At 38.9% G+C, this 12906-nt stretch overlaps 2 protein-coding genes across 2 annotated transcripts in view; both read right to left on the reverse strand.

Annotated features, from left to right (window-relative positions):
- LOC123979889 (type-2 ice-structuring protein-like) overlaps positions 1-4360 on the reverse strand; it is a 15542-nt gene extending 11182 nt beyond the window's left edge. Inside the window, exons 1-3 of the mRNA XM_046064000.1 lie at positions 4278-4360; positions 4029-4126; positions 3802-3924 (exon numbers count right to left, since the gene is read on the reverse strand). Of these exons, the coding sequence (XP_045919956.1) occupies positions 3802-3924; positions 4029-4126; positions 4278-4353 (297 nt within the window). The 5' untranslated portion in view covers positions 4354-4360. The remainder of the gene's footprint in view (positions 1-3801; positions 3925-4028; positions 4127-4277) is intronic.
- A 4157-nt stretch (positions 4361-8517) lies between these two features.
- The window catches only part of LOC123979759, a 9126-nt gene continuing 4737 nt past the window's right edge, over positions 8518-12906 (reverse strand). Inside the window, exons 3-7 of the mRNA XM_046063787.1 lie at positions 12704-12790; positions 12220-12458; positions 9902-10006; positions 9318-9377; positions 8518-8747 (exon numbers count right to left, since the gene is read on the reverse strand). Coding sequence (XP_045919743.1) covers positions 9347-9377; positions 9902-10006; positions 12220-12458; positions 12704-12790 — 462 coding nt within the window. The 3' untranslated portion in view covers positions 8518-8747; positions 9318-9346. The remainder of the gene's footprint in view (positions 8748-9317; positions 9378-9901; positions 10007-12219; positions 12459-12703; positions 12791-12906) is intronic.

Here is a 12906-nt window from a genome sequence, read left to right on the forward strand (position 1 = left end):
CTCATCTCTCCATTCATTAGATTGGACAATGGGGAAGAAAAAATATTTAATAAAATATTTTCTACTTCAAAAAGGGGTCAGACTGCCAGAAAGGTTAAGAACCCCTGCACTATAATAATCTTAGTTACAAAGTGCTTTAACAAGTGCAAAGACAATAAAATCCATAAAACCAAATACATGATAAGAAAACTACACGTTTAAAATAAATATAAAATATACATAAACTAGAATAGAATAAATTCAAATAAAATCAGGAAAGGCTCTCCTAGAGTTCACCGACCTGATTTCCTCAAGCAGGCTGTTCCAGAGCCTCGGGGCCCTGACAGCAAATGCTTTGTCCCCTTTAGTCTTTGGTCGAGACTCTGGAACAGATAAAAGACCTCTGCCCGAGGATCTCAAGGTACGTGCTGGTGTGTATGGGACTAAAAGGTCAGAAATATACCAGGGCGAGAGGCCATGAAGAGCTTTAAAGAGCTTTAATCAATAAAATTTTAAAGTAAATTCTAAAACATAGTGGGAGCCAGTGTAATGAAGGTAAAACAGGGGTTATGTGTTTGCCCATAGACATGCTGTTTAAAGTTAAAAGAAGTGGCAATTTGAAATTTAAGAAGTCAGCATTAACATTGTCAGGGTCATGAAAATTAGTATTAAAACAAGAGTAGATAAAAGTTCAGGAAGTTCTGATAAAAATCCTCCAGCCTGTTTTGGGGGACAATAAATTACAACAAATATGGTTGGTTGCAGGCCACCAAGTTTAAAAGTGAGAACTTCAAAGGAGGTAAATTCATCACAGAGTAATAGTAAAATTTTTCCTGAGCAGACTCACTAGCCCACCACCACAAACACTGACCCTGGCTTTGCTGAAAAACTGAGGCGGACACAGTTCAGTTAGCTAGCTATAGACATTAGTTTGCAACCAGGATTCAGTTAAAAACATAAAATCTAGATTTGCATACAAATTTAAAATCATTTAAAATAAAAGGCTTACTTGAAAGTGATCTCACATTGATGAGTGCCATTTGAATTAGTATTAGTACTGGGTGCTGGAATTGGTGCATTTGTCTTAATCCTTAATGAATTACTCTGATTCCTGTGTGGGGCGGCGCGGTGGTCCAGTGGTTAACATGAGGTCTTGAGTTTGAACCTTGGTCGTTCCAGGTCTTTCTGTGTGTAGTTTGCATGGGTTCTCTCCGGGTGCTCAGGCTTCCTCCCACCGTCCAAAGACATGCTGACTAGGTTAATTGGTGACACCGTTTTGTGTCTGTTTTAACTATGTTTATTTTTGTTTTACAATCAGGAGTTTTATTTTTAAAAATTGACCGGATTTTATATGCAGTGCTGTGTCTGACTTCCTGCCTGGTTCAATCAGCTCTGTGCTGCTAAATCAAAAATAAACCTGCTACCTACCCTATTCTCTGCGGAGCACAGTGGAGAGCCACTTCTGGGACTCTTCTGGGACTCTTCTCGGATGTGCTGCGGCCAAATCTGGTGGACTCACGAGCATTAACTATAATTGCCGCGATTACCTCTGGCAACTGCAGCGCAACCGCAACGCAGCTGTAACGCGCCGTAGCCAGAGTCAGTGGATTTTAGGCTTTAGTTTCACATTTGAGGTTGGGCTATCTAGAGCCTGCTGTTTAAGGCAGGACACTTTTTTCATGTATCAATTTTGAGACGTCAGCCTATTTTGCTTCCATTGTCTTCTTTTACTGAAATGGAAAGAAAACTTCCAAACTTCACATTTAGATGTTGTTTGTTTTAAACCTACTACCCTCCGTCTGTTTGCATCTGTAAATTTCTTCTAAATGAACCAAAACCAGCTAATCTGCATATTTAACCAACATTTCAGGGAAAAGACTTTTGATGTTAGTCAGTAGCTGGAAACATTCTGTGGTGATGTGCATTAGTTATTTTGTTTATCCTATTCACCTGCAGTGCCTTGTCAAATGTATGCAAATAATGCCTACTTTGCATATCAATGTGGCAGTTGTGTTGACATTATGATTTTACTTTATTCACCTGTAGTGTCTCAAGTAAGTACAGTAGCTACATTAGCCTGTATGGATATATTGACTGAGCTAAACATATTACATTAGCAAGTAGCTCATGAGTCATGCATGTTAGCAGGACACAAGTTACCTGTATTTGTCTTTTGGCCAATGAGCTGTTAACTGAAGGCACTAGTAGATTAGTCATTGTTGTTCATCACCACTCAACGCCACACAAGCCAAGACAAACAAACCTGGGAGAGGAGCTGGGAGGAGCTGTTGCCTGTCTGTTAGTTTGGTGTGCCAATGTGCATGACGCTGCGCAGATATGGGGAGTGAGAGGGAGAGAGGGCATTTGAACTGACAAAGTCTCATCTCCCGACCTGATAGGCCTATATATAAATTTATAGAAATAGGGCAGAGCGGGGTATGTTGTCACACTTTTCACAGTGTCTAATATTTACTGAGCACCGTACATCACAGTGGTACAAATGTCATACCAAATGAAAGATTGAAGTCTTGGGCAGAAGTGTTGTATTCATTACATCTTCATATCTTATCTCATTATGGAGTGTTGAATAGAGAGTGTGCACTTGTGACAATTTGCCCCATCGGCAGGTAAGTAGTCACACTGGATTATCAAACATTTATGTAACAACTTAATTGTGAATATTGATGTCAATATAAGGTTAACACACATTCGGTGCTACTTATTGATATAATAAACGCCAATCAATGTCTGCCACACGTCCCTCCCCAGCTTTGTGTTTTTACAGAAACAGGCATGCTGTTACATACTGTTACACACAAGGAGGCAGAATTTTCAAATTGTTCCTGTAATCTTATTATGTCATTTTTTTCTGTACTGTAAGGGAATACAGCTACTCTTTTTTGTATCCTGATTATGTAACGCCGTTACATGTAATCCATTACTCTCCAACCCTGTACAGGGAACATAATACTCAGCTGGAAATATTACAGTAGGTACACATGTTATCTGGAATCATGGTGTATTGTGAGTGGTGTCCATAGTGTTGCCCCCCGTCGCTTAAAATATGGAATCATCCCTTATTTAAGAACTAAATATTGGAATTGGAATCAATATGTTTTTCTGAGTTGTATTTAATGCAGCATCCCATGCAAAAATAAATACTTAAATATATTGACTGACCAATCATAAAAATGCCGTTGAATTAAAGTGACAAATGTTTGTAGATAGGTTATTTATGTGTGGTTTCATTGTTTGGATAGTATTACTGCAAACAATGATAAATAATTTTGCCAAAGTCTTTTCAATCAAATTGTATCAAAGCATTTGTTTTAACCTTTATAGTTAATAAGTTATGGACGTGTTGATTTAATAAGTTAATAAAATACAGATCACATTTTTGTGGTCTTGCTGTCACACATTGTTGGCCTATGTTTAATATTTTTATAGTTGTGTGTTCGGCTATGACAATATGACCACTAGTCTGTTGAGTTGTGATAGAGAGAGACTGAGAGCATCTGAACATCCCAACAAAAACATGTTTTAAGTTATGATATACCACCACTGGCCCACCATCAGGCCTGTCGTTGCAGAGCCCCCGAGGGGTGTGGCCCCCGCTCCGGCAGGCATCCCTTATTTTTCTTTATTGAAGATGGCAACCCCAGGTGTCCAACTAATTTTGGTGGGACCAGGGCCAATTTTTTGTCCCAGTCAAGCTCTGCTCCTACTGAAGGATCTGAATACTTTCTCCTCCACTGGATAGGGTTTTTAAATAAAGTCCTGATATAAGAACAAGAGCGCAGCACGCTGACACAGACACCATACCTGCTGTTCCTGGTATCCACCCAGCCACACAGGTGTGTGTGTGTTTGCTAGCAGACGGACAAACTGTCTCTCCTCTGGTGTGTGAAGCGACGCCAGTTTACCAGCTGCCTGAGAGCACAATAACTAACACACACACACACACACACACACACATTACACCACATCAAAGCCATGTAATACTGAATCTTCTGTTTTATAAATTTAAATGTGTTGTATCTTCAGTTTACATCGGCATCGCTCCAGGAGCTCCACACAGGGTAGAAAGCGAAGCATCTCTGACCAAACAGGAGCCACCGAGGTGGGCATGAAAAGACCTGCTCCGTCCCTGCTGACACGTTATTTAAGTATTAAATTTGAAAAAGCCATTTGAATTACATATTTATTCAGTATAATGAACAAAGCCACTGTGGAGACGAGAAATGTCATTATTATTTTAATGTGACTGACAGGAATCTCCATCTTACTTTTTTTCTTACCTGAAGATGACAGTGAAGCAGACGTCTCAGTCAGGAGGACAGTCAAGACGAGAGGAACTAACACACACACCATCATTTACCTGTAACACACACATATACAAATATTTACACTATAGCAGAGACAATTTTTAATATTTACTTTATTTATTTATATACTTATATATTCTATTTTTAATTTTTACTTTATTTTATCTTCTGTTTTTTATGATCTCTGTTTTTTATTTTGTTTCTGTAAAGCACTTTGTAACCTTGTTTAAAAAAGTGCTGTATAAATAGAATTGATTAGTATTATATTATTAAAGAAAACAGAGTAGCTCATTTAAACTTCAAAAAGGAAGTTGACATATATGAGGAGATAAGTCAGACACACCTGCGAGTTGGAGGAAGAAGAAACAAAAGCAGCACAGGAGGAGGAGTGCGAGTGGCTAAAGGAGGACTGAAAGACTTAATCCGGTTTGGGCGTCTAGCCTCAAGAGAGAAAAGTATAGTGAAGTAGCTACAATTATAAAAAGTGGCATTAAGAGTGTGCATTACCTCACATTTAACCCTCAACCAAATGAAACCTGTTTTTGCACTGCCCCTATACCCTGCTGATTGCCTGAACAGAACTGAATTAATATATGTACCAATAAAATTTCACCATTTGAACAAGCCATTCTGAACTAATTCAGTGTGTTGTGACAACGTTTTCATTCAGCAGAAAAAGCTTCAACCTCAGAAACAGCTGTCACATGTTTTTTAATAGGAAATTAATTATTATTCAAAAGAAGAACTTTTAACAGTTATTTATACTACCCTTAACTGCTAATAATACTTTATCCTTAAAGTCGATTTCTTTAAATTAGTAAAATACTGAATAAAGGACTATGTTTTTTGTGGTAGTGCTTCATTTACTTATATACAGTAGTAAGTAAAAGTACTTCTTCTACCACTGAAGTATAAAAACGTGTAATCTTTCACTTCATCATCTTTTACACATTAATATCAATAGTTTTGACTTGGAGTGCAAAACAGAGTTTAAAATATCCAAATGTTCTTATTAAAATTTATAATAATAAGAATATACAGGAACATTTTTACATGTGAAATATCCAAAATGTCCAAATAACGATGGAAGTCCACTTTATCTAGACTACAATGAGCCTCATAAACAACACAGAAAAGTTGCTTTTAACTCCATAAAATAATCTGCACATTGATTTAACTTATAAAATTCTGAGATATCAAACAAGTTTTACTTTAAAAAGCAACTCTTACCTGCCGTGAGACAAATGATGACTCTCCAGTTTGATGTTCTGCTGTTCTGTCCAACATGAAATGAGTGATTATGATTGATCCCTGGTGATGTTTCAAAGTACGTGCAAATCCTTTGTCCATAGATGGAATGAAATGTACTTCCTTTAGTGGAAATTCTACATTCCTGATGAGGGATTGACTCAATAATTAAGTAACCACAAACTGCCTTTAAAGAATTGTTTAATAAATGAGAATGACAGAGAAGAACTACAACAGAAGATCAGCTTGGCCAGATGTTCCGTCCCCTGGGACAGTCACTAACGTATGGCTTCGAGCAACCAATTACGTGTTATAAGGTCTTATAATTAGTTCATAATATATTATACAGGGATAGATATTTTAACACTTTACTTAAAGCAAACAAAAACGTGCTATACAACATTAAACATTACTATAAGCTATTATTCCATTTTATATCACTAATTCTAAATGGTGGCTAAAGTGTATTTATAACGAGGCAGAGTCGGTGATTATAATGTGTTATGGAACATGGGCGGAGATTCTTGCCGCACATTGATATAAACTGGTATTACTATTAGTTATAAAACATTAAATCAAAAGTTCATAATACGTTAATTATTATTGAATTAAAGTGTTAACTCACACTCAAGATTGTAAAATCAGTTTTATTATAGCAGACAAAATAGCAAGTCTCTAATAAATAGTCTTAAGGAGATTAAAAGAAACCAGTGTTGACTGTTGATGGATGACTGGAACCACGCCTTGCTGTCAAAATAAAATGTTTTTTACCAACTGAACAAACCAGAGCTGCCGCTTTAAAACGAGTAAAGTCTCTGATTGACTAATGCACATTACTGGTTTGTCAGTGATCACTCAGGCTTCCAGTTACTTACAGACCAAATCACATTTCTTACATGCTTGACTCTCAGTTGCTTAGATCCTCAGTCGTGCTTGTTGCTGCAGAATAAGAGTTAAACTTGGTTACAAAGTTTTTGTCCATTACAATAAAAGAAGGAAACTGTTATAACAGTAATGTGAACCAGGTGTGATGAAGAAGTTTCAGAGACTGATGAAGACTTACACAGTATTGTTTAATGAAACTTGGCTAAGGAGATGAGATTGCCAGCATACAAAGTGTGGACATGTGACTTCATGTCTGGGGATATGTATCCTTCCTAGACCCACGGAGATTCACTAAGTGTTCAAATAAGGTTATTGTTCACCCCTCTCTACATGTGTGAAGAGTCTATTGGTTATTGGTTCATATGAAGACATGTTGTGTGTCAGTCAAGCCATATGCGACACTTTCTACAGAGAGCTGGTCAGATTGTCTATAATGAAACAAAATGAAGATAATCTCGACCTTGGGTTAACAAACAAATGGATAGCAGTACATTCTTATCAAGACCGCTCCTTCAGCCAATTGACCAAACAGGCAGAGAGGAATGACAGAGTCTGACCTATTGATTTGTCCCTTGCTGTCAGCTTTGTCTTAGCGTTAGCTCAGCAATTGATTCTATCATGACCTGAGGTAACCTGTGTCATAGTACCTCTAACTTCCTTCACAGAGACAAGTAGTGATGGTATCTTGAAATAAAAAAAGACGAGACCACTTCACCACTACATGCCTCGACATGACTGAGAAGATATAAACTGAAAAGATAAATCCCAGAACCGCATGGTGCAACATGTGAGTCTCTCTGGTCTGGAGTCTACAGGTGAAGCTGTTGCTGTGTCTCTTCTCCACAGTCACTCTGCTGCTGACAGTATAGAGGTCATCAGGACCTCTGACTTTCTCTGTAGGTCCAGCAGAGAGGAGGTTTCCCTCACCGTCCAGCCAAAACACCTCAGGCTCTGGATACCAGCCTGCAGACTCAGAGTTTATTTACTTTTTTATTATTACATTTCAGGACATTTATATAAATGTCCTGAAATGTGCGTCTAAATCATCAGATTGTGTTATAAAGTCAACAATGCTAAGTATCTAGTTGCCAGTCAGAAAGCCTGTTGCGCCCTCTTCTGGTTGAAGTGAAACATTGCAGTGTGGACTTCTGCAGATCTGCTCCCCTTCTTAATGATCCAGTTTGGGCCTTCATGTGGATCAAACATGTCTCTTAGTATCCTTGTCTTGTAGATGTGCAGCTGGTGTTTGAGGTGATGAGGTTACCCCAGCAGCGGAGCTGTTCATTAGGAGACCATTCGTGCAGAGGAAGAGGAGATGAGAGAGGATGAAGCAGTTAATGAAGACAACACATGAAGAGCAGTTATGAGTAAAGATGAAGCAAACGCTGTCCGAGTCTCCGGGAGGATGAACACTTGGATCAGAAACATCTGGATAACATCAGGAGCCATGAACTGACACACAGTCCTGCCATGTCTCCAGTTTGCTCTGCAGTTGATGAAGATCAGGTGTAATGTTTAGCCGCCGACACCAGCCGGTACCTTTTGTAGTAAAATTCAGACACATGTCTAAATACCCCATATAGAGTTGATCCAGTAACTGAGAGTGAAAGAAACAGCAGGTGCTGGACAGACAGGTTGTCGTCCGCTGTTTCTGTCCATGGTGCTGAACTCACCCAGAAAATCACTCTGACCCATCTGATCCATTCAGGTTTAAATGATCTTATTAGCTAGTTATACGTACTATTTACTCAGATAACCATCACTGTAAAAAGCACCAGAAGTGGAACAAGTATTCAGATTATCTTACTTAAGTAAAAGTACTACTAACACACTGGAAATACTCCCCTACAAGTAAACGTCTTGCATTTACAATAAACCCTCAGTGCTACATGGTAATAATCCATATCTATAAATAATGATTCACTAATAAATAGACTGGCTTATTGAACGACTAGTATTTATTTACATGTTTACACACATACAATCAATGGTGGAAGAAGTATATACATATATAAGTAAAATACTAAAAGCACACTGTGAAAATGCAGTTATGCATTTAAATCCTTATTTAAGTAAAAGTATTATCAGCAAAATTTACTTGTTTTATTTGCAACTGAATTCAATTTCATTAGATTCTATTCAGATTCAGTTTTTTTGAATGCAGTTATTCAAGTTGAGCGATTCAAATTCAGATCTGAATTATAAATTACTATTCAAATTCTACTGCAAAAGCCCATAGGTCTGCTCCAAAAACTGTTGAGCCGCTAACGAGTGACAGTCCAACCTGATCACAAAAAAATTTGTAATAGCCTAAGAGAGAGAGAAAGAGAGAAAGAGGGGTCAACAATAAGCCTCAGTTCACCGTGCACAAAAACACACATGATTCGAGATCAGTCGACTATAGGCAGGACTTGGCAATTCTGATTCGACTATGTAAATCCATAGTCAAAAAACATGAACGTGAATACTCACTCAGAGAAAGCAGCTTAGTAGGTTATAAAATCAGTAGCTAGTAGTAGTCAATCATTAAGACTTAAGAATTTAAATTCTGAATTAATATATTCATGTTCTTCTGAGGTTTAATTTGGGAACCATCCTCGATACTATTCAAAATAGATGTACTTCTGCTTTAGTTATCACTACAACTGGTAGTTTCACTAATTCCATTTCTACTCTTCACAACTGTATTTTGAATTTACAAAAACTCATGCTACTTCTTAAACTGTTAATACTATTACCATTATTATTATTATTATTATTATTATTATTACTGTTTTTATTATTACAACCTCTACTACATATCCAGTAATCTCATACACCATTAGTTGGATTGTAAAAATAATAAGAAAAGAAAATGCAATTTAAGATGTAGTGACTCACCTTCACCAGGGGACACACCCTGCTCCTCTTCATAATTTTTCATCCTCTATATCACAGTCTCTGCAGCAGAAACACACATGTTGATAGGGCTGAACAATTAATACAAATTTGCAATTGCCATGTAAATTGCAATTGCAACACACAATATTTGTTAAAGGTGATTTATGTGTCAAAATACCATTTAAAATTTTAGATTTATGTGTCAAAATACAATTTTAAATTAACTATTGTCGTGCTGCAGAGATGCCCTAGCCTACATATTATGTTCTCAAGACTTCCGAAAACATCTTTTTTTGGTACAGATTGCCTCAAAAATCATGCCATAATTAATTTAAATATATTTTCAATGCAAATCAGAATAATAATATAAAAATAAAAACTTAATTTAAGTCATGTAGTTATTTTAAACCAAACCATGATCTTTTCCTAAACTTTGGCGACTAAACCTAAACAAAGTTCTTGCTAATTTGATCGCAGAGCCCTACAAGTACAAACCAGTGCTAAAGGGTCTTGACATAGCGTCTATATGTGGTGCCCTGATATGAGAACGGGTTGAATGCATCCTCAGGTTCATATGTTCTTACGCAGCCTTGTAGAAATTCTTCTGGTTCACCATGTGGTCGTGGAAGATGTTTATGGCTTTAAACACGTCTATCTGGTCCTGGTATTCCTCTAACACCTTTCTGTACCTGACACACAGAGCAAAAATGATCAATTAGGATAACATAAAACAAATTAGCAGCAAATTGTTTTTACACAAGAACAGTACAAATCTGTGCAGCAGAAGCAAACCTATTCTGACTTTTAGCCCTTAGATGGATCCTACATTTCCCAGAATGCAGTTCATTACTGTCTCTTTGTCATAGCCTCCATAAGTCTTCACAGGCTACATAGTACTAACCATGATGAGTAAAATCAGTGGAGTGCTCCTTTAAAGCTATAACTCTTAACTAATACCATTTATTCATACTATTTATGGTCAACATTTCTTAAGCAACAGCCATCTATCCATCTATTCATCTTCAACCGCTTATCCGGAGTCGTGATCGCGGTGGCAGCAGCTCCAGCAGGCGACCCCAAACCTCCGACCTTTCCCGCACCACATTGACAAGCTCTGACTAGGGGATCCCAAGGCGTTCCAAGGCCAGTGTGGAGTCAACAAGTATGGAGATAATCTCTCCACCTAATCCCGGGTCTTCCCCGAGACCTCCTACGGTAGATGTGCCTGAAACCCCTCCCTAGGGAGGCACCCAGGTGGTAGATCTACAAAACACATGTAGACAGGATCCTTGCAAGAATGAATAGCTGATCTGTTGTTCTATGACCAGGATGGAATCCGCATTGTTCCTATCCAATCCGAGGTTCAACTATTGGCTGAGACCTCCTCCAGCACCTTGGAGTAGACTTTACCAGGAAGGCTGAGAAGTGTGATACCCCTGTAATTGGCACACACTCTCTTGCCCCACCACTCCTTATGAACTGTCCCCAACTTCTACGCAGTGTTGAAGAGGTATGTCATCCAAGACATCCCCTCCACATCCAAGGCTTTAAGTATTTCTGGTCGGACCTCATCATCTTTGCCACTGTGGAATTGTTTCATAACCTCAGTGACTTCCACCAGGGAAATTGAAGATGATCCCCCATCAGTCTCCATCTCTACCTTCACCATAGAAGACCTGTTAGTGGGATTCAGGAGCTCCCCAAAGTGTTCCTTCCATCGCCCAATTACCTCATCAGTAGAGGTTAACAGAATCCCACCCTTACTTTACACAGCTTGGATGGATCCCCCTTCCCCATGTTGTGACGGACAGTTTTCCAGAAGCACCTTGTTGCCAACCGAAAGTCCTTCTCCATGGCTTCTCTGAACTCTTTGCCTCTTTCAAGATGTAGCCCTTCGGGCCAGTCAGTACCTCGCAACTGCCTCTGAAATCCTTCAGTATAACATATCCCGGAATGCCTCCTTCTTCAGTTGGACAGCTTCCCTGACCACCAGTGTCCACCACAGTGTTCGAGGGGTTACTGCCCCTTGAGGCACCTAAGGCTTTGAGATCACAGCTCCTCGCTGTAGCTTCAGCAATGGAAGCTTTGAAAATTGTCCATTGAGGTTCAATGTCCCAGCCTACACAGGGATGCTAGAAAAGCTCCGCCGGAGTTGTGAGTTGAAGATCTCTCAGATAGATGCCTCTTTCAAACAGTCCCAGATCATGACTCAGGCTACATCTACACTACTACGTTTGTGTTTAAAAATGTTTTAAAATAAAAATGATCTCCATAAACACCAGCGTTTTAGCTGCATTTCACAATTTATGCACATCTCGTTACCATTCAGGTACACTGGGCATGCGCACGCTACAACAACCAAACCAGATTTCTTTGCATGGGCCGACACCAAGGTCTTACTGAAGTAAGACGGGAGTCCAAAGAGACTGTGGTGGCGAAAAAACAGACTGGGAGTCCTTGCAAAGTACAATATTAACAATATATGTAACAATATTTGAATAAAAATATCAAAGCAAACACTGTCAGGAGCATAGTGTTTTTTCTTTGCATAACTGGTAAGACCCAATCAGGAAGCCAAATGTGAGTGTCTGCGTTGTGTTTTTCAAAGTCCTTTCTTTTGGCCTGTGTGCACTAAAATGTTACCCCGGAGTTTTAAAACGAATACGGGATTGGCAGTTTTTTCAAACTTCTCCGTATTGGATTTGCCGTTTTAGTCTGGACGGGAGGTTTTGAAACAATTGCATGAGTGTGAGAGAATTAAAATAAATTGGTTAGGAAGTCAGAATTGAGTTAATATATTTAACGTTTTATTTAAATAAAAATTAAATAAACAATTAAGAGAAGTGCCCTATTTTTCACTTCAGCCCCTGCCCCCTCAAAATGTCTGTACACGTCCCTGTACCTGCGAATCCAGGCGACCTCCTTCAGACTCTCTACACTCCACTGATAGTAGATGCTGCAGGCCTTATCCTCAGACCCAGACACCATCGGAGAACCAGGCTTGAGCTCAGCCAGGAAGTCCCGGAGGCAGGCCCGGGCCGACAGAGCCACCAGCCAATAGATCGGCTCCTCCAAAACCACAGAGTGGAAAGACTGCAGGGCGAAGTGGAGCCACTGTGGGGGAGGCGAAGTGAGGGGGCTCTGGAGGAGGAGACAATCAAAAACTAAATTACATTTTGTTCACATTCTGCCAATTTTATACATATATATTTTTTATAGTTTTATATTTATATAGGTGTATGTTTATTGTTGTTGCACACCTAGTCACCAAAACTAATTCCTTGTATTACTTGGTAATAAAGCTGTTTCTGATTCTGATTGATTCTGATCATTCTCCTTATTAGAGAGCAAAACTGCTCTTTGTAAACACAGCCTGTCTGTCTCACCTGGTTTCTGCTTCTGTAGTGTTGAAGTGTGTCCTGCAGCAGTGATCTTGTGTTCTCATCTGCTTCCTGTAAACTACACATCAGGGTCTGCAGGAACAAAAACATGATGCTTATATCTCCACCCAGTCACACCAGTTCACCTCAGACTGGGAATTAAAATCACATTTACGGAATGGGTGTTCCACTGTAGTGTTGTCCTGCAC

This window comes from Micropterus dolomieu, linkage group LG12 (genome assembly GCF_021292245.1).
Source record: "Micropterus dolomieu isolate WLL.071019.BEF.003 ecotype Adirondacks linkage group LG12, ASM2129224v1, whole genome shotgun sequence".
Classification (NCBI taxonomy): domain Eukaryota; kingdom Metazoa; phylum Chordata; class Actinopteri; order Centrarchiformes; family Centrarchidae; genus Micropterus; species Micropterus dolomieu.